Genomic DNA, 23,240 nt, shown 5'->3' with positions numbered 1-23,240 from the left:
TCCATGGTCCGGGAAACCAGTTGAGCAATGCAGTAATCTGCGCGCCCGTCCATGAGTAGCGTGCGTAGCGCTGCCTCTTCTCGGCCCGCAACGAACCACCACCATCGGTCGCTATTGGGTCTTGATGTGGATCGAGTTCTGGAGAGAAGAGCGCACTGGCCCTCGTTCGACGAGCAGCCAGTACGTAGGCACGACACCAACGATTCAGCGAGCAGCATCATGGCTCTAGAGTGGTCAGGGTGCTAGTAACCAGCCGCCTACCCGCGCCATCGCTCTGCGTACTCGGTCCACGAAATGGGACACGGGTTGTTCGATATTTTGTGTCTCTTGGCGGCTTCGATATTTTTATCCGGAAAGATCGTGCCACGCGGCGAGATGACCAGCGCCGAGCTCGCCAAGCTCCTCGGCGCCGGCGCCGCCGACGAGTACTCGTGCGACGTCCTGCTCGACGAGCTCTGCGCGACGACCGGCGACCTCCACAGCTTGGACGCGGTCTTTCAAGCGACGATCGACAAGCTCGCATCGCAGCGCCACGTCATCAACGCACGGATTGCGGAGCTCACCAAGCAGAACGCCGTGGCCGCGGCCAAGTACCACGACAACCTGCGCGAGCCGGAGCGGCTGCTGCATGTACCGCCCTCCATTGCGTCACGTGGGCGATATCTACGTACGGATGCTGGCGTAGACAGTGTGTGGCGAGATGGACGAGCTCGAAGATCGGTTCACCAAAGTAAGCTCGTCGGCCGTCGTCATTGGTACATCCTAGCGCTCAATAATGCTGTATATATGCATATCGATCCCACGCGCTAGGCGATCGGCTCGCCATCATCGACAAGGAAAAGTCCCGCGCCCTCGAGACGAACGAACTCCTCGAAGTCATTCAGCTGCTCAATGCGCCGCCGAGCTCCAAGAAGACGACCAACAAGCTCTACAATACCCTTCGTGACCCGACCCAGATACACGACGTGCGCCCGCGCGATCGTATCCTTGGTGCCTCATACACTTTGGCGTAGGCGTGCCGTGTGCTCAAGAAGCTGCAAGAGTTTGCTGAGGAGCTCACGCCGTCGGCCGCAACCCAAGGCGCCGTCGCCGAGATCGACCGGCTCACACAAAGCATCGAGACGGACCTCCTTAACGGTTTTAGTGACGCGCAAGAGCAGGAGCTTCGCGGCGTTGGCAACTCGCAGGATTTCGAGACGATGCAGCTCAACGTCCAGTCGCTTCTTGCGTACAATGGCAAGGACAAGGTTGCCGACCGCTACGTCTGGAACATCATCAAGGAGCGACTCACCAAGTACCGACGTCGACCGTCGTATCACGCTTGGTCAATAGGCGCGTTGATGTAGGAACCAGCTGTCGCTCGACTCAGTGGACCCGGCACAGGACATGGACGCACTCTGCACCAAGCTGCGGGCGATCTGCAAGCAGCAATTCGCAGTCGTGCCACGCATCTTTCCAAATAGCGTCGTCGCGTACGTCCGGGAAACCCTCGTGGCGCGGCTGTACCACGACCCTGCCTTCGGCATTTTGTCGCATTTGGAGCGCCTCTTGACGACGACGCCCGCCCAAGCCTACGTCGAGACGCTGGCGTGGACGTTTGAGAAGACGGAGACGCTCACAGACGCGATTGCCGCGCTCATCGATGACGTCAGCCAACGCCCGCGCATGGACGCTTTCCTCGAGGCCCAGCTGCAGACGCTTTTTGGCGCCCACCGCGCCAAGTACATTTCGATCGAGCTCGAGCTCCTCGAGACGGCATTTGCGACAGCGTTGCACAGCGTGCAGTTTCCCGTCGTGCCCTTCGGCAAGCACAATAAGAACAAGCTCAAGGCATCGACCAGTGACACGCCGCCGTCGAGTCCGTCCTCGGCGGCCAAAGCGGACAAGACCAAGGCCGAGAAGCAAGATGTGCTGTTTTACGAGTCGCTGCTTCCGATTGCGCAAGATGTATCGGTGCCCGCGCGCTTTGCCGCAGCGCTCGCGGTTCGAGTCGGAAGAGGGTTAGGGTTATGTGTCATGCATTTGGCGTAGGCGGCGACGGCCCGCTGCGACATTGTCTTGCACAAGAGCGACCTCCTCGTGGACTTTTACGTCAAAGCATTCGGTCTCTACTGCGCCACAATCGGCGATGCATATCTCTCGGTACGTCTCGAAAATGCCGAAATGATGAAAATTACTGAAAAATACTGAAAATGCGGAAACATTCGAGTAGAAAATGTGCAATCTCGCGCACGAGCTCGTACAAGAACCACTGCTCTGCATGGAGTCGGCAACGCGCTTCTTCGTCATTCTCAAGGTACTTGTCGACGCGTATGATGATCGTAGGCACGAAGGACCCGCGTAGCATTTGATTGGCCACGTGTCAACGTTTGACCGTCAGTACCACGCGAGCATTGCGCCAGCGCTGACGAGTGCCCCGACCGTTCAAACGTGCGTTGGCGAGATCAACGACTTGCTTTTTGGATTTACGTGCGAGGATAGGGTCTGCGTGGAAGCCAAACGCACGACGCTCGAAACACTCGAAGGCCACGTGGCCTTTGGCTTGCAAAAGACATTTTTGGCCATCGAGAAGAGCCTCGTCGCCATCTTGAGGTGCGTAAGAGCACATGCGCATGTCCTGCATCCTACGTCCCTCAGTGCGGCGCAAGACAAGTCGGACTTTCTCAGCAAGACGGGAGCCATGTCCTTGTCAACGACCAAGGCGTGCAAGCAGGTCGTGGCGTACCTCTCACCGCTCCTGACGGTGGCTGCCGACGCGCTCGTGTGTCTATATTTCCCATCTTTCAATGTTTCAACCATATCAGCAATTAGGAGCTCACGAACCGCGTGCAATTTATCACGGGCCTCACAGCCATCTTCAAGGACACGCTTATCCAGCACATGAAGCGGTTCAAGTTTGATCCAGACGGCGCATGCGTCCTCCTCACGTAGACCGTCTAGTATCAACTTGATAGTTTCGAAAAACGATTGGATGTTAGGGACATAAGCGCCTACCGCCAAGTGTTTCGGCCGCACCGCAACCCGTCCGTGGACGCCAACTTTGATTTTCTCCACGGACTCGCGAACCTCTACGCCTTGCCTCGCGACTCGCTCGTGAGCTACGTGAACGAAGGCGGCATCGCGGCGACGCTCGGGAAAACGTCGCTCCACGAGCTCATCCGCCGGCGCTGGGACTACAAGCTCAACGGCGACAAGATTCCGATTTGAATCGTCCACTGGCTACGTAGTATCGATAGATACGCGTTAGGTTTGCGTCGCCATGCCATCACCGTTTGTTTCTCTCCGAATACTACGTGATATGTCACAATGCAATGCGACATTTCGTTGTCAAGTTCGACGTCGTGCGCGATGCGGACGATGGATGAACCAGGACGGGCACGAATCCGGTCGCTTTCGTTGGACAGACGAGAGAACGACACAAAAAACAAGGTTACAAGCTACGGGAATAGAGCTCGTTCTTGACGGCGGCCGACCGTTCTTCGAGGCGCTTGGAGTTGGGCGGGTCAATCTTGATCGTGTAGTTGTACCGGCGTCGAAAGTCTTTTTTTCCGTCAAGCTCCGAAGCGCAAAGTAGTACTTGGCGTAGACCGAGCCCGAGATGTAGAGGTCCCACTGGATGTAGTGCAGGAAGAGGCGCTCGAGGCGGTTGATGCAGTGCAGCGGGAACTGCGGGTAAATGTTGGAGATCTCGACGTTCCACGACGAGAGATCTTGCCACACTTTGGATGCGAGCAAAAGGCCGCAGAGCACGATCGGCTTCCAGCTCGACCCGAGCAGCGGGATGTTGGCGCGCTCCATGAGCCGCTCAATGTAAATGAGGCACACGATCGTGCACTCGGCGCTGAGCTGCGCGCGGTTGAAGAGGTTCTTGCAGAAGCGGAAGATCTCTTCGACGCTTGGAATGTGCGTCTTGCAGTTGACCTTGTCCATGCGGTAGTACGAGAGCGGGTGCAGCGTCGGGAGCCGGACAAAGGTATACTTGTACGTCGGCGACACAAAGTGCTCTTCGTCAAACACCTTGTCGAGCGAGAGGTGCAGGCCCGGGAGGTGCCCGCTCGTCGGGTGGACCGTCGACGCATCAAACGACTCGGTGCGCAACGCGTGGTGCTGGCTGGCCTCGGCAACCGGTGTCTCGGCGATCGTTGCGCTCTGGATGGTCGACATGAGCAGCGGCGCGGTCTCGCGCAAGCGCTTCTCGCAGCGGCGAATGTGCTGGTACAAGACGACCGCGACGCGCCGCAGCGAGTCGTCGTAGTTGGGCTTCGCCACGCTGCTCGGCGGCGCCAGCGTCTCGCTCACGTCCATGCGGGCGCCTGGCGCGCGGTACTTGAGCCCGTTCGTGCGCAGCTTGGGCGTGCATACGGTATGCGTCGGCTGGAAGAGCTCGGCTTCGACTAGAGGAAAGATGAGCACGTATGGAGGAGCCTCGCCTACGTACTGTCGACGTCGAAATGAACCTTCTTTAGCGGCGGTGATGGCGAGATGGACACAGCAAGCATGGATTCCCCGCCCATGGACGTTCGCTGTGGCGGTGCTCGACGAGGCGATTGCAGCACTTGCCATTGCCGGCTGGAGAGCAATCTCGCGGCCTTTCAAACCTGATATTCGGATGCTGTTAAAATCAAGAAGCTTTCGTTTATGGCTTACAAACCAGATGGTATTTTAATAGCGCCACGTTGACCACCCTCAACATGCATTTCAAGAGGTTTATCCGGACAAAGGCCGAAGCGTCAACTTCAACCTCTGTGACAGGAACGCGAGATTGCCTTTTGGAATCTGGTCCACGCTTCTCGTCGAAAGCGTGCTAACGCCGGGCTTCTGGTACGAGGAGACTTCACACAGACCAGATATGCAACCAGACCCAGACAGCGCGCCCCTTCCCACACGTATGCAGCACCCAATCGAGTGACGAGAGCCTTCTATGTGCAAGAGTTGGTTGGCGCCACCCAGTGGGCCTTCCTAGTACTGTACTTCACGTGGCTGGCAGTATTGTCACACGCTATTAGATGTAGGGCCGACACAGCACTATAATACCAAGCCATAAATGGGCCGGACGTTGGGACGAACTGCAGCCCAACTGTACCCAAGCTGTGTTACGACTGCCTTGTCGCTCTTTCTACGGTTTCTTGTTGAATCATTGCAGGCAAAGATTGGAGCAACGCGAAGAAGAACGCAAGTATTGACTCGGTGGAGTCTATCGCAATGCCACGTGCAGCAATCGCAACCATATCAAGCGATGGCATCGCAGCGCCTGCATCGCTGGTCATTGCATCAGAGACGCATTTGACGCTTGGTTGTACATCGCTTCGGCTTGTGCCAAACCGTCGATCCACGCGCTTATTTCAATAAAAGTATGCTCTATATAAATTTGTATGCGGAGGTTTTGCACCCATTACTGTATACCGGTAGGCGTGCATCGTATATATTTATATCCGTAAACGGATTAGCTTAGCGGACGCACTTTGGCGCGATGTCGAACCCTGCGATTGCCGCGTACGAAGCCGCATACGATACGTCTGCTTCAAGAGCCGAGCGCGTTCGACGAGCTAACTGCCGCACCTGCCACCGGTGCTCTTCCGACTCACGGGCGTGGACGAGCCGGTCTCGTGGCCGCTCAGCAACGCGCAGGCAGCGCAGATCGCTGCGCTCTACCCCAACAAGCTCATCTCTGCGGCCAACATCCTCCTCAATGAGCGATACGCCGACAACTATAACCGCATGCTTGACAAAGTCAGCGACGCCTGTCTTCCGCACGTGGGGCCATCGCATGACACGTCCATGGATCTCTCGCACATGGTTGTGGACGACGTCGGCGACGCCGACCTCTTCCGCTTGCAGCCTTCAAACGATGACGTAGTCAACGCGACTACGTTTGGTGTGCTCATCATGCTGCTTCCATCTGTGCACACGGGCGGCGTCATCACGTTCACGCACGGCAACCAGTCGGAAACGTTTGATGACGACACGTCGCTTCTCGAGACATCGTTCGCCGCTGCCTTTCTCTCAGCGACGATCACGCCGGCACCCATCACGTCCGGGCGCCGCGTCGCACTTGTCTACGGCTTGTACTACGGCAACGTGAAAACGCCAATGCGCATGGAGCCGAATGTGCAGGACGCGGCGATCGCAGCCTTTCAAGCCGCAGGGCAATCGACGACTCAAGAGGTCCAGCGACTCGGACTGGAGCTGGAAAAGTCGCGGCTCAATTTTGCAGCGCTCACAGTCTGGGAGATGGCGTTTGTGAAGGTGCTTCTCGCTGCCGGCAACGGTGACGTCGGGCTTGCGACGATCGACACACGCAAGCGCGTCACGAGGTTGCTGCCGCACCCCAAATGCAGCATCCCGGACGCTGTCGTGCGCGATTTGATTGGAAGGTCGATCCAAGGCTTTCTGCACAGGCCGCTCCCGAACTCCAACGCAGCTTCGCACTTGTCTCTCGTCTTTTGGCCCAAGCGCCACCGAGTGAGCATGGTCGACATTGATGGCGTCGTGGACTTCGACTGGAGCGTGGCAACGACAACGACGACGGGCACATCGGCATCTTTGACACGCGCGAGCTCGTGCTCGGTGCGATATCATGCTTTGGCGTCGGTGACGCAGTGCGGATCAAGGGCAGCAACTCTTGCGGCCAAAGGCGTCCCTCGCGACGATGCACCAGATCGTGATGGCGCTCGATGACGTGGCGCTCTCGGCCGCTCTCCTACATGTGATCGCGATCCGAGCGGAGCTTTTATGGACCAGTGAAACGCAATTCATTCACGGCCTCTTGGCCAAGCATGGCTGGTTGCCGCTGCAGTCGTCGATGCTCGTGTTTGTTGAGCGCTGGGCGAAAGTCAGACCCAAGGAAGTGATACAGCTGCTCACGAGCTTGGCCGGCCTTGACACCGAGTCGCCTGTATGTCCGCCACTGTGTCAACCGTTTGAAGCCGAGCTCTTCAAGCGCTGCTTCGATGTGGTGTTGAAGACGCCTGGTCTCTTTTCGAAGAGAAAAGACTTGCTGCTCCGTGGCCCTGCATTTGTCAAGGGTCTCTGCTTGCTCGAGCACTACGTGAAAACGACGGCGCCGGAGCTCCAAGATGCCAACTATACAAGTCGACGCCTGCCGCCGATCCTCGTCAGTGCTGTCGACGCCTTCCTCTTTGCCTACCCATCTCTCGCCAGCTTGTTCTGCTCCTCGGCCGTGTGGCACCCGCTCAAGGACCTTGGTGTCGGGCTGGCGTCGGCCGTGCGCTGCCAACCGGAGTTGCCACTTCCACCGGCCATGATTGACAACGTCCTCGCAGCCATGCAAGCACCCATGACGCCGCGCCTCAAGATTCGAATGGCGCACCAACAAGCCGACATTGCCGCCGCGGTGCTCGTCTTGGCGAGTCTCTCGCAGCGTCTTGACGCAGCACTCTTTGACATTTTGGTCGACATTTATGGGCTTCGACTGCTCCCGATTGTCGCCTCGATCGCCTCGCAGCTGCCGGACGATGCGATCGTGGGCCAGCTCGTCACTGCGTACATTGACAGCTCGGTAGACACGCTCGTCGACGAGTGGTCCAAGTGGCCCGAGCCGTTGAACCGTCAAACGTACACCGGTCGGTACATGGAAGCAACGTACACGTTTGGCGCCGACATCGTTGTCAGCGCCGTGGATCTCTTGCTTCGCTTTGCGCCCGACACGGCGCTTGCGTTTGCTTCCCGATGGGAGTCCCGTTCTGAGCACCGAGACTTTCTCCCAAAACACATAAATGTTTTCCTAAGCACATATCCCTCTCTACCCAAAAAAACCCTATTGCTCACCAGCCTTAATACCCTGCCTCTCTCCCTCTCACCCCAACACCCCCACGGATAACCACACCAATCCCTGCTACCAACACCACCTTTCCCCCGGAGGTATAAGCATCCCCGCGCTGCGGGGATGGCATCGGGTCCTTTTTGATGCGTAATCATAATCCACTGTCCGGTTAAACTAGAGGTGACGGCCAATCACATCCTAGCATTTCCTAGCATTTATGTGTTTTGGAAAATGTTTATGTGTTTTGGGATAGAGCCTCGGTGTTTTGAAAAATACTCTTCCCGATGGCTGCAATTGCTCCCAACGACGCTCGACGTGCTTCGTGACCGACTGTTGCCGATGGTGCCGCGCCTTGACCGCACCAGCTGCGTCTCTCGTCTGATTGTGACGACCATCATTGATCGATTCGCCGCGGTGCCAGTGCTGCCCCATATTGTCAACTTTGCAACGCCATCGCCACCCGATCTCGACCCGGCCCATTGCAACCAGTGCAACGAAGCGCATTGGTTCTTGGCGCAAGCGGACGAAGCGTCGGTGACGCTGTGCAGCCGCGGCGTCTGCCCCCATCTCGTACGCGTCGTCACCGCAGACATCGCGCGGCTTCGCATCGAAAAGAGTGCCACGGATCATCGCCTTGAGAAGGTGCGCCAGCCCGGTCAAGTCTCCGAGGTCGAGTGGCGTGCGCACCAAGACACGATGCAGGACTACCTTCGCGCGGCTGAATGCGTCGAGATCTTGAGATGCCAAGGAGGGTACGAGCAGGAAGATACAACAGACGAATCGAAGACACACCCTGCCAAGTGCATGCGTCGGGCGTAGGAGGTCTTCTTTTATACACTCCCTTGATTTTACGTTGTTGTATCCAGGGGTACATAACAGGTACCCCTGGTCGTATCCTTCTCGGGCGGAATCCTTTTCCCAACTCGGTTCGATGGAAATGGTTCCGTGCACCCCTCACGGAGTGTACCATACAAATCTATTGATTGATATTGAATGGTGGGGATGGTGGTACCGCCAGACGATATCTGCACAGCAGCCCTCTTGGGCCACATGAAGCGGCCCTCTGGCGCACGACGGTACCAATCTTGTCTCGGCTTCCTTGGTTGCTACTTGGCCGCGAGAAAGAGGCAAGCAAGGGAATAAATTATTCCCTTGGAGGCAAGTAACAAACAACGAATGCCGTTGTCTTATTAAGCCAACCCACGTCGCACTGTGTACAGTGCCAGTGGAGCGTCCAACATGTTGTCTCGACAGGTAGTGTGGACTACAGTATGTAATACCTATCGACTTCGCTAAATGGCGATCCGAGCACAAGGACAGTGACAAGCGCACAGAGGATCAATCATGGCAATGCCACGTCATATTGCACAATATATTGTCAAAATACCAATATATTGCAATACATAATAATATTTTTGATATTGCGCAACGCTCCGTGCCATTGACCAACACCACGACGGCAGGTTACGCGCCAAAAACAAACTTGGCCACGTGGGTTTCGCGTGGCAGAGTTGGTTTTTGGCGCGATGTCCAACCCGGCGATCGCCGAGTATGAAGCCGCGTACAAGTTGCTCAAGGAGCCGTGCGCGTTCGTCACCAAGGGCGCGCACCCGCATCCGGCGCCGCTGCTCTTCCGCCTCACGGGCATGGACGAGCCGCTCGCATGGCCGCTCTGCTCCGCGCAGGCAGCGCAGATCGCCGCGCTCTACCCCAACAAGCTCATTTCCGAGTCCGACATCCACTTTGAAAGCCGATACCTCAGCGAACGCGAGCACATTCTCAGCGAGATCGACCGTGTCCGTCTTCCGCACTTGGGGCCATCGAATGGCGCGTTCATGGATCTCTCGCACATGGTCGTGGACGACGTCGGCGACGCCGATCTCTTTCGCTTGCAGCCGTCCGATGACGACGAGGCCAACGCGACTACGTTTGGTGTGCTCATCGTGCTGCTTCCATCCGTGCATACCGGCGGCGTCATCACGTTCACCTACGGCAACCACTCGGAAACGTTTGATGACGATACGTCGCTGCTTGAGACGTCGTTTGCCGCCGCGTTTCTCTCCACCGTGTCTGCATTGTCGACGTCGTCGGTGTCTTGGACTTTCTCATGCGCCGACGTGCGCGCGGCAACGATGACGACGACGGGTACCTCGGCATTTCGGAGACGCGCGAGCTTCTACTGGGTGCGATACCATACTTTGGCTTCCATGGACCAACGCTGGTCAAGTCCAAGCGCATGTCACCTGAAGAGGAGATTCACATGCTGATGCACAAGAATGATCTGCCTCGCAACTTGTCGCTTCTTGAGAAGATGCAGCGGCTCTTGACGGCGCTTGGCGACGTGGCAGTCTCGGCCACTTTCATCGACACCATCACGATGGGAATCGGTCGCTTAGTGGACGATATCGCACCAGTCGTCCATATCCTCTTGGTCAAGCATGGCTGGGAGGCCCTGCAGTCGTCGATGCTTCGGCTCGTCCAGCGCTGGATCGAGACCGACCCAGACGCCACGATGCAGCTGCTCATGAGCTTGGCTGGTCTCAATACCGAGTCGTCCGTGTGTCCACCGCTGTCTCAACCGTTTGAGGCCGAGCTCTTCAAGCGCTGCTACGACGTCGTGCTGGCAACACCCAGTCTCTTTACTGAGACAAAGGGTATGCTGCCCCGTGGCCCTACCTCTGTCATGGGCCTCTTCTTGCTCGAGCACTACTTGGCGACGACAGCGGCGCAGCTCCAAGACGCCCACTACGCGAGCCAACGTCTGCCTTTGAGTCTCGTGCCGGCCATCGACGCCTTCCTCTTTGCGAACCCATCTCTCAGCAGCTTGTTCTGCTCCTCGGCCGAGTGGCACCCGCTCAAGGACCTTGGTGTCGGGCTGGCGTCGGCCGTGCGCTGCCAACCGTCGCTGCCACTTCCACCGGCCATGATTGACGAGGTCCTCGCAGCCATGCAAGCACCCATGACGCCGCGCCTCAAGATTCGAATGGCGCACCAACAAGCCGACATTGCCGCCGCGGTGCTCGTCTTGGCGAGTCTCTCGCAGCGTCTTGACGCAGCACTCTTTGACATTTTGGTCGACATTTATGGGCTTCGACTGCTCCCGATCGTCGCCTCGATCGCCTCGCAGCTACCGGACGATGCGATCGTGGGCCAGCTCGTTGCTGCGTACATTGACAGCTCGGTAGACACGCTCGTCGACGAGGCCAAGTGGCCCGAGCCGTTCAACCGTCAAACGTACACCGGTCGGTACATGGAAGCAACGTACACGTTTGGTGCCGACATCTTTGTCAGCGCAGTGGAGCTTTTGCTTCGCTTTGCGCCCGACACGGCCCTTGCGTTTGCTTCGAGATGGCTGCAATTGCTACCGACGACGCTCGACGAGCTCCATGACCGACTTGTGCCGGTGGTGCCGCGCCTTGACCGCCACAGCTCCGTCTTTCGTTTGCTCTTCTCGGCGATGATCGATCGCTTTACCGCAGTGTCGGAGCTGCTCAACATCGTCAGCTTGGCCGCGCCATCGCCACGAGATGTCGACCCCGACCATTGCAACCAGTGCCGACATGCGGATTTTTTTTTGGCGCAATCGGACATGACCAATTTGAAGCTATATCGAAGCAGGCCCGACGTCTGCGTCGACCTCGCTCGGGTTGTCGACGCGAACGCCACGCGGCTCTGTTTCGTGACCGGCGACGACGGCAAGTGCCGCCTCGAGAAGGTGCGCCAGCCCAATCAAGCGTCACCGACCGAGTGGGACGTGCACCACGCCAAGATGAAGACCCATGCGCGCATCGCGGCGTGCATTGCGAGTTTGACAAGCACAGTGGGTGGCGAGCCAGAGGATGCATCGAACGAGTCGACGGAGCCACCGGCCAAGCGCGTGCGGCGGTCGTAAGCCATCATAACGTCTCGCTAGCCCACGGATAACATTTTTACTCGGAAGTAGCGCCGGGAGTCCGATAATCAAACACATATCCGAGTTGGGGGTGGTACATTTATGACCGCGAGGACTATTGTACAGGTAGCGCATGAGCCACGTGGCCACGCTACAATCCATGTGCACAGCCGCCGCGTGTGGCGCAACGTGCCTCAGGACACACCACGGAAGTCGCCTCAGCCCAGCCGCGCGCTTCTGCTTCCAAGCACCCTGGCTATGTTGGCATAAACTTCCCACAAGCATGCACCCCCCAAAGACAGCCATTCCTGCCCAATACGCTCGTCGCCTCCTGCACTATTCCCGCTCACGTCATCACCAAGGCATCAATGGCACGTGCGGTGATCGAGCAGAAGCGACTCGCGCTAGCTATGCGAGGGGCCGCCAACGGACTGTACTGGGAGGCGTCTTGTAGCCTCCATCCCGGAAGCAGCGACACCGGCGGCGGCGTAGCGCCGACCGCTTGGCCTGGATCAGGGGTCGCAGCTTCGGAAATTGTGTACAACATGACATGTCTTGCTCTTCGCAGCGCGCTAGTCGTGATGCGACAAGGACAGAACCATATATTCTCATCGTGGCAGCCATGAACTGGACAAGCACTGCTACTACGTCATCATGATGCGGGTCGTTGTGCAGCCCTTCTACTACACTATAGTGCGCTCCCGTTCGTTTGCGCCGAGAGGTAGTGAGTTACTTCTGCCAAGGGTACGTACATAATACCCTGCTTTTTCAACCCGAACTGCACCCGACATGTTTGCACCCGAGCAAAGCACCCGGAAACCGAACCGGATTTCGGGCTCCCAACTGAAAAATGTCAAGCCCACCAGCGCCTCCAAGCACTCGCAGCCGAGGCGGAGCAGGAGGCGAGTCAGCGGCGAAGCCGACCGAGCTCGAGCCGACACCTTCACGCGAGAGCTTCACATCCAACGTACAAAGGAGTTCATGGTGATGGGGCCGCGCGCAGCCAGAGCCGTTCAACCATCGGGAGCTCTCTGGTCTGTACTACATGCAGTACAGCGATGCAGCCTACAAGTTTGGCGTTAACGTCTTTGTTAGCTCGCAAAGTCCCGACCGGATAGCACCTGGTGTAGCGCTGCACAAGCTGCGTGTACCAACTGCTTCTCAAGGCGATCGTCGATCGGATTGCTGCCGCGCAAGCCTTTTTCGAAGCCATCGACGCTGCACACCTGGATCTCGACCATGAACCATGCCACGAGTGCCTCGTGCAGCAAGCAGGCGAGATCACCGAGAGTTGTTTATAGGCTGCCACGCCGTCTGTCCCTACCCCAAGGGGGGGCAACATCTCAACCCAGTCCCAGAAGCCGAGTCCCACGCAGAGTGGCAGGAAGATGCTTGCGTTCCTGCAGTCGTCGAGACAACGACAAAGAAGCGGATGCCTCCAACCAATTGAATGCACCTCGTGCCAAGCGAGTGCGGCGGTCGTAAGGACGGACCTAAGAAACCTTTATCTTTATATGTGCTGGCCGACGGCGCGTCCATTGCAACAACGATGATGGTTGCAGACAGTCCAAGCCAACACGCATCAGTGCACTCGATACGGGGCTCGATTGACCAGTCCAAGGAATTCAACCACACGCGCCAAGAAACCACAAAGTTCAGAAAGCTGTGCAAGCTTAGTACGTACAAGGTGAAAGAGATAAAAAAGAGGAAACAAATGACTTCTCATAACACCAGCGTCCGCTCACACCGTCTTGGAATAGCAACGGTGGACGTTCATCAAGAGCCAGCAACTCAAAACTCAATTCGAGTTTCTGGCCGACATCCCGAGTCAACGGACGTGGTCACATACGATCATCAAAGTCATTTGTGATGTCAACTTTGAAAACAAAGTAAAACAGAAGGTACTAAAGAATTTGATCCTGTAAAAGTACGGTCTTGCTCCATTCTACCGTAAATCGTCAATTGCTACGTTTGCAAAAGTACGCGTTCCTCATGTAGAAGCATGCATAATGCAAAACACAACAAATCAAATGCTTTCATTTCTGCATGGCGCTTAACAATCCGCATAAAACCAGGTGTTTCCGCATAATATCAGATGGTTTTGCAAGAGGTAGCGTATATTTACGGTAAATTTGATTTTTGCTGCGTGATTTTAAGAAATAACACCATATGCCAAATTTTGCATCACACTATATCATACAGCAGGTATAGTATGCGCACTGATTCCGGTAATGCGCTGCAAATCCAGGATCCTCTAGGACCAAGGTCCGAAATGTAGGTTCGTCAATAGGCCTTTCGACAAGAAAATGTCGGGTTGTGTTTGTTGCCCCGATGGTGCTGCTGCGCAGAGGACTTGGTCGCGACCGAGTGTCGCACACTGCCAGCTCGTCGGCTTTTTAACGCGACCTACCGACGTTAAATCGCTCGTTGCTGCCGAGACGACTTGCTTTCCCCACTCAGTTGCGCGGGTGAGAAAGCTTGTAATGCAGTTCTTAGTGCAGCTCTCAATACACCGTACAAAGTGTAGCAGATTAATGTGCACCAGAAATGTTGCTTCATCTTGATAAAACGTTAGTGAAGGTTGCATGCTCGCGGTGGCACGGCCACACCGTTGGGCGGACCCAGTGGGCCGAACTGCTCTCGGTGCATTCCAGCAGCGAACTGGTCGATATCGGCACCCTAGGATCCGCCACGCCGGCGTGTGATTGGCTCCTTCACAGGTACGTCTTGCGTTTCATTGGCTGATGGAGCTTCAACTTAAGGCCGCGGTGGGCGGCGTCGGACCCTCGCTGCCTCGCGGCCACAGCCACCGACGACGGCCATGACGCAGTGGCACGCCATGCAATGACCGTCGACCTGCTGCGACGACCGCCGCAAATCGCTGGCCGCGATCCTGTGACGTGAGCTGGAAGGAAGCGAGCCGGCCAATCAATGCGGCGCCGGCCCGTAACTCACGCCATCGAAACAGTCGCTGAATAATCTCCTTGCAGCATGACGACGTCGCGCACGGGCCGGCGCAGCGCGAGCAGTGGCGCGCTGCACGCGTCCTTCTTGGAGCACGAGCACCTGCCGCCGATGCCCGAGGCGGCGCCGCTCGAGATCCGCATCGACGAGTCGGCGGTCGTCGACGAAGCGTGGTCGTCGCCGGCGCACTCGAAGCTCACGATCGAAGACGCGCAGCTGCTCGAGTGGGACCACGCCGCCGTGGTCGCAACTGCGGTCGGCAGCAAGGCGTCGGGTCGCCAGAGCTCCGAGTTTGGCGACGCCGAGGCCGACCTCAAGGAGGACCTCCACATCCTCCTCGACCCGTACTACGACGTGACGACCGGTCGCATGAAGCGCATGTTCCGGTTCTTCTCGCCCAAAGGTAGACGATTCGCAACTGTATGCGATGGCCGCTCATGCGAGATGTAGGTCAAGAGACGGTGACGTACGACCAGTTCCACAAAGGGCTGCTCGCCCTCGGGATTTCATGCCCGGAGCATGTCGACTTGATCAAGCTCATCAAGAAGATCGACACGGACCATGACGGAGCGATTTCGCTCGATGAGTTTATCCACGTCGTGCAGATGATCAAGCTCGCGCATCTCTTCAAGCCCGACGTGTGTGCGAAGGACGAGGCGCCGTCCGCGACCTTCCACGTGACCGACTACTCGCCCGAGACCATCTACACGGTGTCGCGAGTCCAGAACCTCAAGAGTTTTTTCTTCTCGTCCAAGCCGAATTGGGCCAAGGTGCGCTGGGTGCACCTCGCGGGCGTGAGCGATCTCAACGACATGCACCTGCGCCGCCTCGCCATCAAGTACCAGTTCCACCCGCTCGCTCTGGAAGATGCGCTCAAGAAGAGTGACAAAATTCGCTCCAAGTACGAACACTACCAAGACCACACGTTCCTCGTACGTTCCTCGATCGTTCTTCTCCTTTCTTGTCGTGTCCTCAAGAAAGAACGATCCATGTAGGTCGTCCCCGTGCTCCGCGCGTACGACCAGACCACCGCGGATTTTATCGTCGACTGCGTCAAGAAGCACCAAGCAACGCTCTTTGAGAAGGACCTCGCGTTCGTCGATGGCTGGCGCACGTCGTCGCCGCCAAACGTCGACGACCTCCAAGCCACGCTCGGGAAGCTCGAGCGCCTCCTCCGCAAGCCGCAGCAGCTCTGCGTCTTTGTCAACGCCAAGAACGACGTCGTCTCGATCCAGGAAGACAACGACGCGGACAAAGTCGGGGGCTTCCACCTCTGGGAGTCGATCTACGAACGCAACATGGCCAAGAGCTACTCCAAGCTGCGCAACCACGGCCCGCATTTCTTGACGGTCGCGATTCTCAACGCGGTCGTGGACGAGATTTTGCCGCTCGTCGAGGTCTTTGACGTGGTTGTGAGCGCGCTCGAGCAGCTCCAGGTCGCGCAGGGCCGCGATTTTGATTCGAAGCGCATCTTTCTCGCCAAGAAGCAGCTCGTCGTTATCGAGAAGATCGTGCGGCCGATGCTCGACCTCGTCGAGGGCCAGCTCCTCGACCAGGACGAGTTCCGCGAGGTACTTCATGAGTCGAGATGTGAAAGGGATGCGACGCGTCGTATTGAGTAGGGCGAGGTCAAGAACTACATGCGAGACGTCAAGGACCACCTCAAGCACATGGCGACCGAAATCAAAGAGTTTCAAGGCGCGCTCAACGTCGTCTTCAACGAGGACCAGCAAGCGCGCGCGAAGGCGCAGGCCGACATTCAGTTTACCATGTCGATCGTGGCGGCGGTTTTTCTGCCCGCGACGTTCCTCACAGGTCTCTACGGCATGAATTTCGACAACATGCCTGAACTGCACACGGAGAACGGGTACTTTGTTTGGTGGGGCATCCTCGGCACAATCTCGCTCGGGATTGTTTCCTACTTCAAGTTTTACAAAGAGTGGATCTAATAGACCACGTACACATGACTTGTGTGCATGAGTTCTTGTTGTGCTAATGATTGTCGATTCGTGGCACTCAAGGTTTGTTGATCGATAGATAGATAGATAGATAGATAGATTTAGCAACTCGAGATAATTGCCCTTGAAATGCGCCGGTCCAACCAAGCTAGGTTTAGGGTCCATCGTTGAACTCCCTCGCCAATCTTGGAGACAACCGAGTACGTTCGAGCAGCCGACATTGCCTGTTCTTCGATGCACGGGGCAGAATTGCTACGCAGCAAGCAAGCAATTACCCAGGTGCTTTGTGTACCCGCGGCATAGCACGAATTCCAGTGCCACACCTCGGCGGTTCATCAATGAGATGGAGCCATCGACTAGACTTGTCCCCGTTGCAACCTACCCAGAGCGTGCGGGGAAGAAAGCGTCGATCGTGGAGGCGGCAAGGACATGGATAGAATAAGGACGCAGAATGATGTTGAAGGGGATAAGTAGAGGGCGTCTAAGCAAAGGGGTCGGGGACGACCTCAGCGAGCTTGGCAAGCGACGTGGCTTGCAGCGCGCAGAGCGCCTTGTGCTCTTCAATCGACTGCTGTAGCTCGGTCGCGATCTCGACCACCTACGCCATTTCTAAGTATAACATCAAAAGATGACAAATCGACCATGTCGTGGTTGATGTTGCACTTGTCGAGCATGTCATGGCCGTCGTACGCTGCGTCCACCAGCGTGAGGAAGAGCACGGCATGCGCGATCATGAACGGCGGGTGGAGCATGATGAGGTGTGTCCGGTAAGTATACAACGTGAGGTCCCTACATGCATAGAGTCGTTTCTCTGTAGACCGTAGCGTATCGGTCGACCATGCCATCTTGAAGCTGTGCTCGTCCATGGGAAACTCGACCTCGAACTCGTCGTAGAGCCTACGCATATAGTCGCATCACCTTGCTATCACAGAACGATGTATGCGTACTTGATGAGTGTCGGGAAAGGGTGGTGCATGATCATGTCGTACTGCATGGCCTCGATGACGAAGAACTCGCATTCAATAATGTCTTTTTCGGTAAACTCAAAGAACGCTTCGCGGTCTTCCGTGTACGCTAAAGAGGCAACAACGATGAGAATCAAGTTGCGGACGACGACGACGGACGGGTCGTGAGCTCGTGGAGGCTGGTCGTGATGTCCGAGAGCCGTGCTTGGCACTCTTCGATCTTGGACGAGATGAAGAGCGCTGTGCCACACACAAGGCGCGGATCAAAGTCGCAAAAGCTCTGCCTATACGCATCGATGAGCATATACTGGCGCGCTTGCATGCCTTGTCGTACGTGAGGTAGAACCGGCGGTAGATCAAAATGGCCGTGCAGATGATGATCTGGTTGATGTGCAGGCGCGCGCCGAGCTCCTCCATGACTACATATCGAGTGTTGCATGAGCGTTGAGCGCATAGCGGTCGGCGTACGCGAGATCATGGCCAGGTGGATGCTCTCGACCTCGCTCATGTCGAGCGATGTGTCCTTCGGGTTGATGCGCTTGAGGTCTTCGAGCCGCAGCGCCTTCATCCAGTGCAGGCTAGAGGTAGCCCGTGAGTCTCATGCAGAGCTAGCGCCCATGGCCTACTAGTGCGACGACTGCCAGAAGTTGAGCGCCATGCGTCTCCGTCGTCCTCGGAGCTGGACCCGCGGCTTACCAACAACAACAAACCGCTGACCTCCCACTATCCGGACAAGAACGTCCGATCACGTCTCTCCTAGGCGACATACAAACATTAAGGTATTTAGAATCCGAAACTCGGCGTTCCTTGTCGACATAGAACAGCCTAGATACGATCTTATTGCGAGACAGCCGAAGCAAGATGGCCGAGACAGCAGCGATGACCGGCCTCGCCCTGCACGCGCGCCCTGATGGGCCCGAGAAGGGTACATGCTACTTCCTTAGCACTCGTACGACAGGACGCTGGCGTAGTCACGATCCAGTTTACCGCCGTTGGCGGCGCTCCCATCATGAAGCGCAGCAAGTTTACGGTCAACGGCGCCGATCCGCTGGGCGTCGTACGACTAATGATGCACCGAGCGATGGCCACAGGATCATGCGTCTATGGCGCGTAGGTCTACTCGTTCCTCCGCAAGCAGCTGCGCCTCCACGACGAAGACGCGCTTGTACGTGCGCGATCCCACGACTTCTCCTGCAACTCTTGCTGTGTAGTTTGTCTATTGCAATGCATCGTTTGCGCCAACGCCAGATCAAAAGCTCAGCGAATTGCACGAGGTCGATCTTGTCCACTGCTGAGGTCCCTAACGACGTCATATCTCTAGTGCTTTCACGTCAATGGAATGCTTGTTCTCAACTACAGCCGAACGCAGGCATGGGGCTAACAATGTCTATACTAGTATGTGTTTTCTCTATGCTCTAATACCGTTGAATCTCCGTAAACGCGGCTCTCGACACGCTCGAGTCATGGCGTCGATGCGTCAATCCTACTTGGACGCTTCAACTCGCACCCCGAAAACTAGCGATTACAAGTGGGGTTTTGCTGTCTTGCGTTGGCTTTCTAATCCACCTATGGCACAGTATTGCGCTTCGTCGCCTCCATTTTCGTTTCACGCGCATCCCAGGTGTTCTCACTTCGCCAAGATTCCTCAACACGGACGCAGAGTCTATGGTCGTGTGAACCGAACGACGTGATTCGACGTTCTATATCAACCAAGTCGATTCCAATACATTTATGAATCTACTTGGAAGCTTCTACGAGCTATCCCGCATGAGCGCCTCGACCTGCGCCCGTGCAGCACGGTGCTTGAGCTGCAGCTGCTGCAGCTCCGACTCGATTGGAACATTGGGCTCCAACGGCGGCGTTCGACGCGGCGACGCGCGGCGCTCGTTCTTGACGGGCTTGGGGCTCGATGCTTTCTTGATTACCATCTTGGGCTTGGGCACCTTGTCTTTTGCAAACGCGAGGGCCTTGTCCCGTGTCGACAGAGTCTTCTCCGGCGCGACAGTCTCGACAACATCTCGCTTCTTGAGCGTCGTTTGGTTGATCGCGCGAAGGTTCTTGGAAAACTCTTTGATGCGCTCCTTGTTGGCGCGCTTCTCGACCAAGTCATCGGCGTTCAAGTCGGGCTTGAGCTTCCCGAGCTCGTAGTAACCCGCAGGTTTTTCTTGCTTGTACTCGGTGAGCGTGCAAGGCTCGTACTGAACTGGCCGCGCCTTCTTGGAGAACGCGAGCTGGTCGTGCTCGGTCACAGCGCGCTGCTCGTTGAGCTCTGTTGGGCTCGGCTTCTCGGGCTTGACGAGCTTGGTCGCTCGCTTGGGCGGCGACGCCTGTGGCTTGGGCGACCGCTTCGAAGGCACAACTTCCGCTGGCTCGTACGCATCGTCGTCGTCATCAACGTTGTTAGGCTTGGCGTTGTCGGGTTTGGTTCCAAGGTACGACTCGTGGAGGCTCGCGTTGTTGGAGGCGCCAGCCGATGGGCGCGGCGCGAGGGCCGACGGCGCCTGCGGCTTCTTCCGGAGCGGACCGCTGCGCACCTCTTCGCTGCCGTCGGACCGCTTGAGCGTCCCGTGCATCGTCACGGTCGAGATCTTATCGCCAAAGCGCTCGAGGAAGCTCATGACTCGCAAACGGCAATCTGGCATCCGCTTGGCATCGCCATCTAAAAATAGATTCTAATTTATCCGGATGATCGCGCTGGTTCGGATTGGCCTTTCTGCGCAGCTCCTGAAACCAGCCGACGACGACGCTCTCACTCTGGCACACCTTCCCAGTCGCGGTGTTAGCAAGGGTCCCACGCTTTCCATCGTTGTCGTCGCACAGAGTTGATATCTTTGGCGGTCAAGCTCAACCTACCCGCGCTCTCGTGGTGGTGTGTGAAGAGTCCTGGTCGACGAAGCAAAAGACAAATAAAATCGAGCGGCTTACGACGCGCTTGGCAGGCTTGCTGCTCGCCCCAGAGGTGGGCAGCCGCATGTCGTGCGTGCACGAGATGCGAGTGAACAAGATGCGAAGTTGAACAAGGGCTGGCGACTTTTTAACCTCCCAGACCAAAAATCGGTTTTGCGAGGTAGCCGGAAACTGTATCCGGATACAAGCAGCCAAATTACAGAATGTAGGTTTGAACATAGGTTTTGTATGGCCGTGGGAGCGGCTGGTTTCCTTCTTCGTCGCCGCAGTTCCATTTCCGCGAGATCAAAGCGACAAGGAGTATGTACCAGTACCAGTCGGTGGACCAGCAGGAGCCGATGCTCGCCGGCGACAAGCGCGGTGGCCCGGCCGGCCCCGTCCAGTCGATGCGCCGCGAGACGGCGACGGCCAAGTGCAACGATGGCATCTTCGCGCTTCTCTTCATCGGCCATCTCGTCGCGATTGCCTACTTTGCGGTAGGCAGCATCATCCTCATGCTAGCATGGCATGGCCGAGGCTCATGGCCGCTGCGATGTAGTTTACCAAGGGCCTCGACTTTATCAACCAGTACGAGAAGGACCACCCGGCGCCCGAGGCGCAGAAGGGCCTCGGCGTCGTGCTCGGCGTTAGCGGTGGCCTCATTGGCGTCTCGGTCCTCTTCTCGGCGATTTGGATGAAGCTGCTCATGGCCTTTGCCGAGCACATGATCAAGTTTGCTCTCTGGACGAACGTCGGCTTGCTCTTTGGCTTTGCCGTCGTCACACTGTTTGTGAACCCGATCATGCCCTTCATCTTTCTCTTCCTCGCGGCCATCAACATTTGGTACCCTCCCCCTCTTCGCGTTGTCTGTCGATGCTTATGCGATCCTCTTCCTTGTAGCTACATTTACGCGGTGCAGAACCGCATTGGCTTTGCGTCGGCCAACCTCAAGATTGCGTGCTCGGCGCTGAACGAGTACGTTTCGATCTTTGGCGTCGCGATCTTCCTCCTCGTCATCCAAGTCATCTGGGTTGCGGTCTGGGGCCTCAGCACGGTCGGCGTCTACCAGATGTTCCGCACGGCGGACCCGCACTGCGCCGAGGAGGAGGCCCGCGGCAAGGTCTGCGGCGGCTCGGGCTTTGGCGTCACCATGTTCTTCCTCCTCGTGAGCGTCTTTTGGGGTCAGCAGGTCGTCCAGAACGTGCTCACGACGACGGCTGCGGGCACGGTCGCGTCTTGGTGGTACCACTCGTCGCCCACGAGCGGCGTCGGCGGCGCGCTCTACCGTTCGATGACGTCGTCGTTTGGGTCCATCTGCTTTGGCTCGCTCATCGTCGCCGTGCTCTCGGCCATGCGCACGGTACGATTGCGTGTGTTTCGATCTGTTATTTTTCTTGCATTTTTCTTGCATTTTTGTGATTTTGTGATTTTTATGGTTTTTATATTGAGAAATTTGATGCTGCTTGATACAGATCACTCATGCTATGTCGTACATCGATTAGATGGCGCGCGTGATCCGCAACCAGGCGCAGCAGGACGACAACGCGGCGCTGGCGTGCGTCGCGTGCCTCGCCGAGTGTGTCCTCAACTGCATTGAGAACATTATGGAGTACTTCAACCAATGGGCCTACACGTACGTGGGCATCTACGGCTTTGACTTTCGCACGAGCGGCAAGGCGGTCATCGACCTCTTCAACAACCGCGGCTGGACCGCCGTCATCAATGACGACCTCGCGTCGACGGCGCTCACGATTGGTGCGTTCGGCGTCGGCATTCTCTCGTGCTGCCTCGGGCTTCTCGTCGCGCAGTTTGCGCCCATCCATTGGCAGAGCCAGCTCGGTGCCAACATGGACCAGACGACGGTCTTTGGTACGCCTCGCGTGATTATTGTCTGCTGGGCACGAGACACTATGCATCCCTTGTAGTCATTTTTGGTACGATTGGGTTCATTGCCGGCGTCAGCATGGCCATGATCCTCGCCAACCTCGTCATCACGGCGCTTCACACGATTTTCGTGTGCTTTGCCGAGGTAATCAAGACGAAGAAGAATAGTGTTGACCTTGTGTGGTGTAGGACCCGATGTCGTTCCAGCGCGCGCACCCGGAGCACTACAGTGAGCTCGTCATGGCGTGGCGTCACTTTCAGCCGGATGCGCTCGTCACGGCCTATGGCTCGTACGTCTAAACGATAGCGGAGCATGCATCCCAGTCATCTTCATGAGCTGCAAATACAAGCTTGATGCATTCGATCGATGGTGTCTTCTGAGGTGTTGATGGAGAGGAAGACGCGAGACAACAATTCAAGCTCATTAATTCGGACGATTCCAGCGAGTCCGGAACCAGGTCTCGGAAGCGATCAACGGACTGCCGCTACCCGACACCAGAGTGGAGGTACGTCGAGTTCTTATAAATAAGAATGAAAATACAGCCGACGACGTGGGCTGTGGTTCGATCGATGACCTCGAACCTATGTATACTCTTGCGGCGTCAGCTTCTACGCGTCGACCTCGAGGAGCTTGACGCATTCGGCGAGCACGAGCCCCGCGACGGGACGGGCCATGTGTCGTTGTCGGATGGCACGATGAAGGAGTCTGGCATGCGGCAGTGGCCCACGAGTCGATAAAAAGGTCGCGAGGCGAGATGCTGGAAGATCTCGAGGAAATCTCGAGGAAGACGCCTGCAACGTCCGCGCCCTCGTCGTCGTCGTGTTGAAGTCGAAACCGCAAGGTTGTGTCGCTTCGACGACGGTAGCAGGCTCTCGTAGAGCCACACCTTCCTCGCGAGCTCGCCGAG

At 57.0% G+C, this 23,240-nt stretch overlaps 9 protein-coding genes across 9 annotated transcripts; 6 read left to right on the top strand and 3 right to left on the bottom strand.

Annotated features, from left to right (window-relative positions):
* Positions 1-358: 358 nt before the first annotated feature.
* SPRG_08402 (hypothetical protein) lies at positions 359-3,310 on the top strand. The gene is made up of 12 exons (XM_012347638.1): positions 359-630; positions 686-755; positions 811-965; positions 1,014-1,294; positions 1,347-1,983; positions 2,032-2,142; positions 2,213-2,296; positions 2,345-2,430; positions 2,482-2,592; positions 2,638-2,761; positions 2,812-2,927; positions 2,979-3,310. Exons 1-12 carry the CDS (start codon positions 376-378, stop codon positions 3,205-3,207), a joined length of 2,259 nt encoding a protein of 752 aa, XP_012203028.1. The 5' UTR covers positions 359-375; the 3' UTR covers positions 3,208-3,310.
* A 120-nt stretch (positions 3,311-3,430) lies between these two features.
* On the bottom strand, positions 3,431-4,499 carry SPRG_08401 (hypothetical protein; the record flags this gene model as incomplete). The annotated part of the gene is made up of 3 exons (XM_012347637.1): positions 3,431-3,477; positions 3,528-4,394; positions 4,439-4,499. The coding sequence occupies 3 exons, from the start codon at positions 4,497-4,499 to the stop codon at positions 3,431-3,433; spliced, it is 975 nt and encodes a 324-aa protein (XP_012203027.1).
* Positions 4,500-5,470: 971 nt separating this feature from the next.
* Positions 5,471-8,602, top strand: SPRG_08400 (hypothetical protein; the record flags this gene model as incomplete). The annotated part of the gene is made up of 4 exons (XM_012347636.1): positions 5,471-5,536; positions 5,599-6,567; positions 6,617-7,677; positions 8,149-8,602. The coding sequence occupies 4 exons, from the start codon at positions 5,471-5,473 to the stop codon at positions 8,600-8,602; spliced, it is 2,550 nt and encodes an 849-aa protein (XP_012203026.1).
* Positions 8,603-9,272: 670 nt separating this feature from the next.
* On the top strand, positions 9,273-11,675 carry SPRG_08399 (hypothetical protein; the record flags this gene model as incomplete). The annotated part of the gene is made up of 2 exons (XM_012347635.1): positions 9,273-9,900; positions 9,948-11,675. Exons 1-2 carry the CDS (start codon positions 9,310-9,312, stop codon positions 11,673-11,675), a joined length of 2,319 nt encoding a protein of 772 aa, XP_012203025.1. The 5' UTR covers positions 9,273-9,309.
* A 2,959-nt stretch (positions 11,676-14,634) lies between these two features.
* Positions 14,635-16,632, top strand: SPRG_08398 (hypothetical protein). The gene is made up of 4 exons (XM_012347634.1): positions 14,635-15,042; positions 15,090-15,571; positions 15,635-16,210; positions 16,262-16,632. Exons 1-4 carry the CDS (start codon positions 14,667-14,669, stop codon positions 16,586-16,588), a joined length of 1,761 nt encoding a protein of 586 aa, XP_012203024.1. The 5' UTR covers positions 14,635-14,666; the 3' UTR covers positions 16,589-16,632.
* Positions 16,633-17,036: 404 nt separating this feature from the next.
* SPRG_08397 (hypothetical protein) lies at positions 17,037-18,267 on the bottom strand. The gene is made up of 8 exons (XM_012347633.1): positions 18,189-18,267; positions 18,031-18,140; positions 17,897-17,981; positions 17,722-17,846; positions 17,545-17,671; positions 17,435-17,494; positions 17,239-17,386; positions 17,037-17,195 (listed from the first exon to the last, which is right to left on the bottom strand). The coding sequence occupies exons 1-8, from the start codon at positions 18,218-18,220 to the stop codon at positions 17,079-17,081; spliced, it is 804 nt and encodes a 267-aa protein (XP_012203023.1). The 5' UTR covers positions 18,221-18,267; the 3' UTR covers positions 17,037-17,078.
* Positions 18,268-18,441: 174 nt separating this feature from the next.
* On the top strand, positions 18,442-18,943 carry SPRG_08396 (hypothetical protein; the record flags this gene model as incomplete). Its single annotated transcript, XM_012347632.1, has 5 exons — positions 18,442-18,487; positions 18,534-18,619; positions 18,677-18,727; positions 18,774-18,836; positions 18,884-18,943. The coding sequence occupies 5 exons, from the start codon at positions 18,442-18,444 to the stop codon at positions 18,941-18,943; spliced, it is 306 nt and encodes a 101-aa protein (XP_012203022.1).
* A 333-nt stretch (positions 18,944-19,276) lies between these two features.
* SPRG_08395 (hypothetical protein) lies at positions 19,277-20,187 on the bottom strand. The gene has a single exon (XM_012347631.1). It carries the CDS (start codon positions 20,178-20,180, stop codon positions 19,314-19,316), a length of 867 nt encoding a protein of 288 aa, XP_012203021.1. The 5' UTR covers positions 20,181-20,187; the 3' UTR covers positions 19,277-19,313.
* Positions 20,188-20,748: 561 nt separating this feature from the next.
* On the top strand, positions 20,749-22,699 carry SPRG_08394 (hypothetical protein). Its single transcript, XM_012347630.1, has 6 exons — positions 20,749-20,945; positions 21,008-21,291; positions 21,349-21,808; positions 21,951-22,317; positions 22,374-22,477; positions 22,522-22,699. Exons 1-6 carry the CDS (start codon positions 20,772-20,774, stop codon positions 22,630-22,632), a joined length of 1,500 nt encoding a protein of 499 aa, XP_012203020.1. The 5' UTR covers positions 20,749-20,771; the 3' UTR covers positions 22,633-22,699.
* The last annotated feature ends 541 nt before the right edge of the window (positions 22,700-23,240 follow it).

This window comes from Saprolegnia parasitica (genome assembly GCF_000151545.1).
Source record: "Saprolegnia parasitica CBS 223.65 unplaced genomic scaffold supercont2.37, whole genome shotgun sequence".
NCBI classification, from domain to species: Eukaryota; Oomycota; class Saprolegniomycetes; order Saprolegniales; family Saprolegniaceae; genus Saprolegnia; species Saprolegnia parasitica.
The sequence above is the reverse complement of the archived record's forward strand: the minus strand, read 5'-3'. Positions and strand labels throughout refer to the sequence as shown.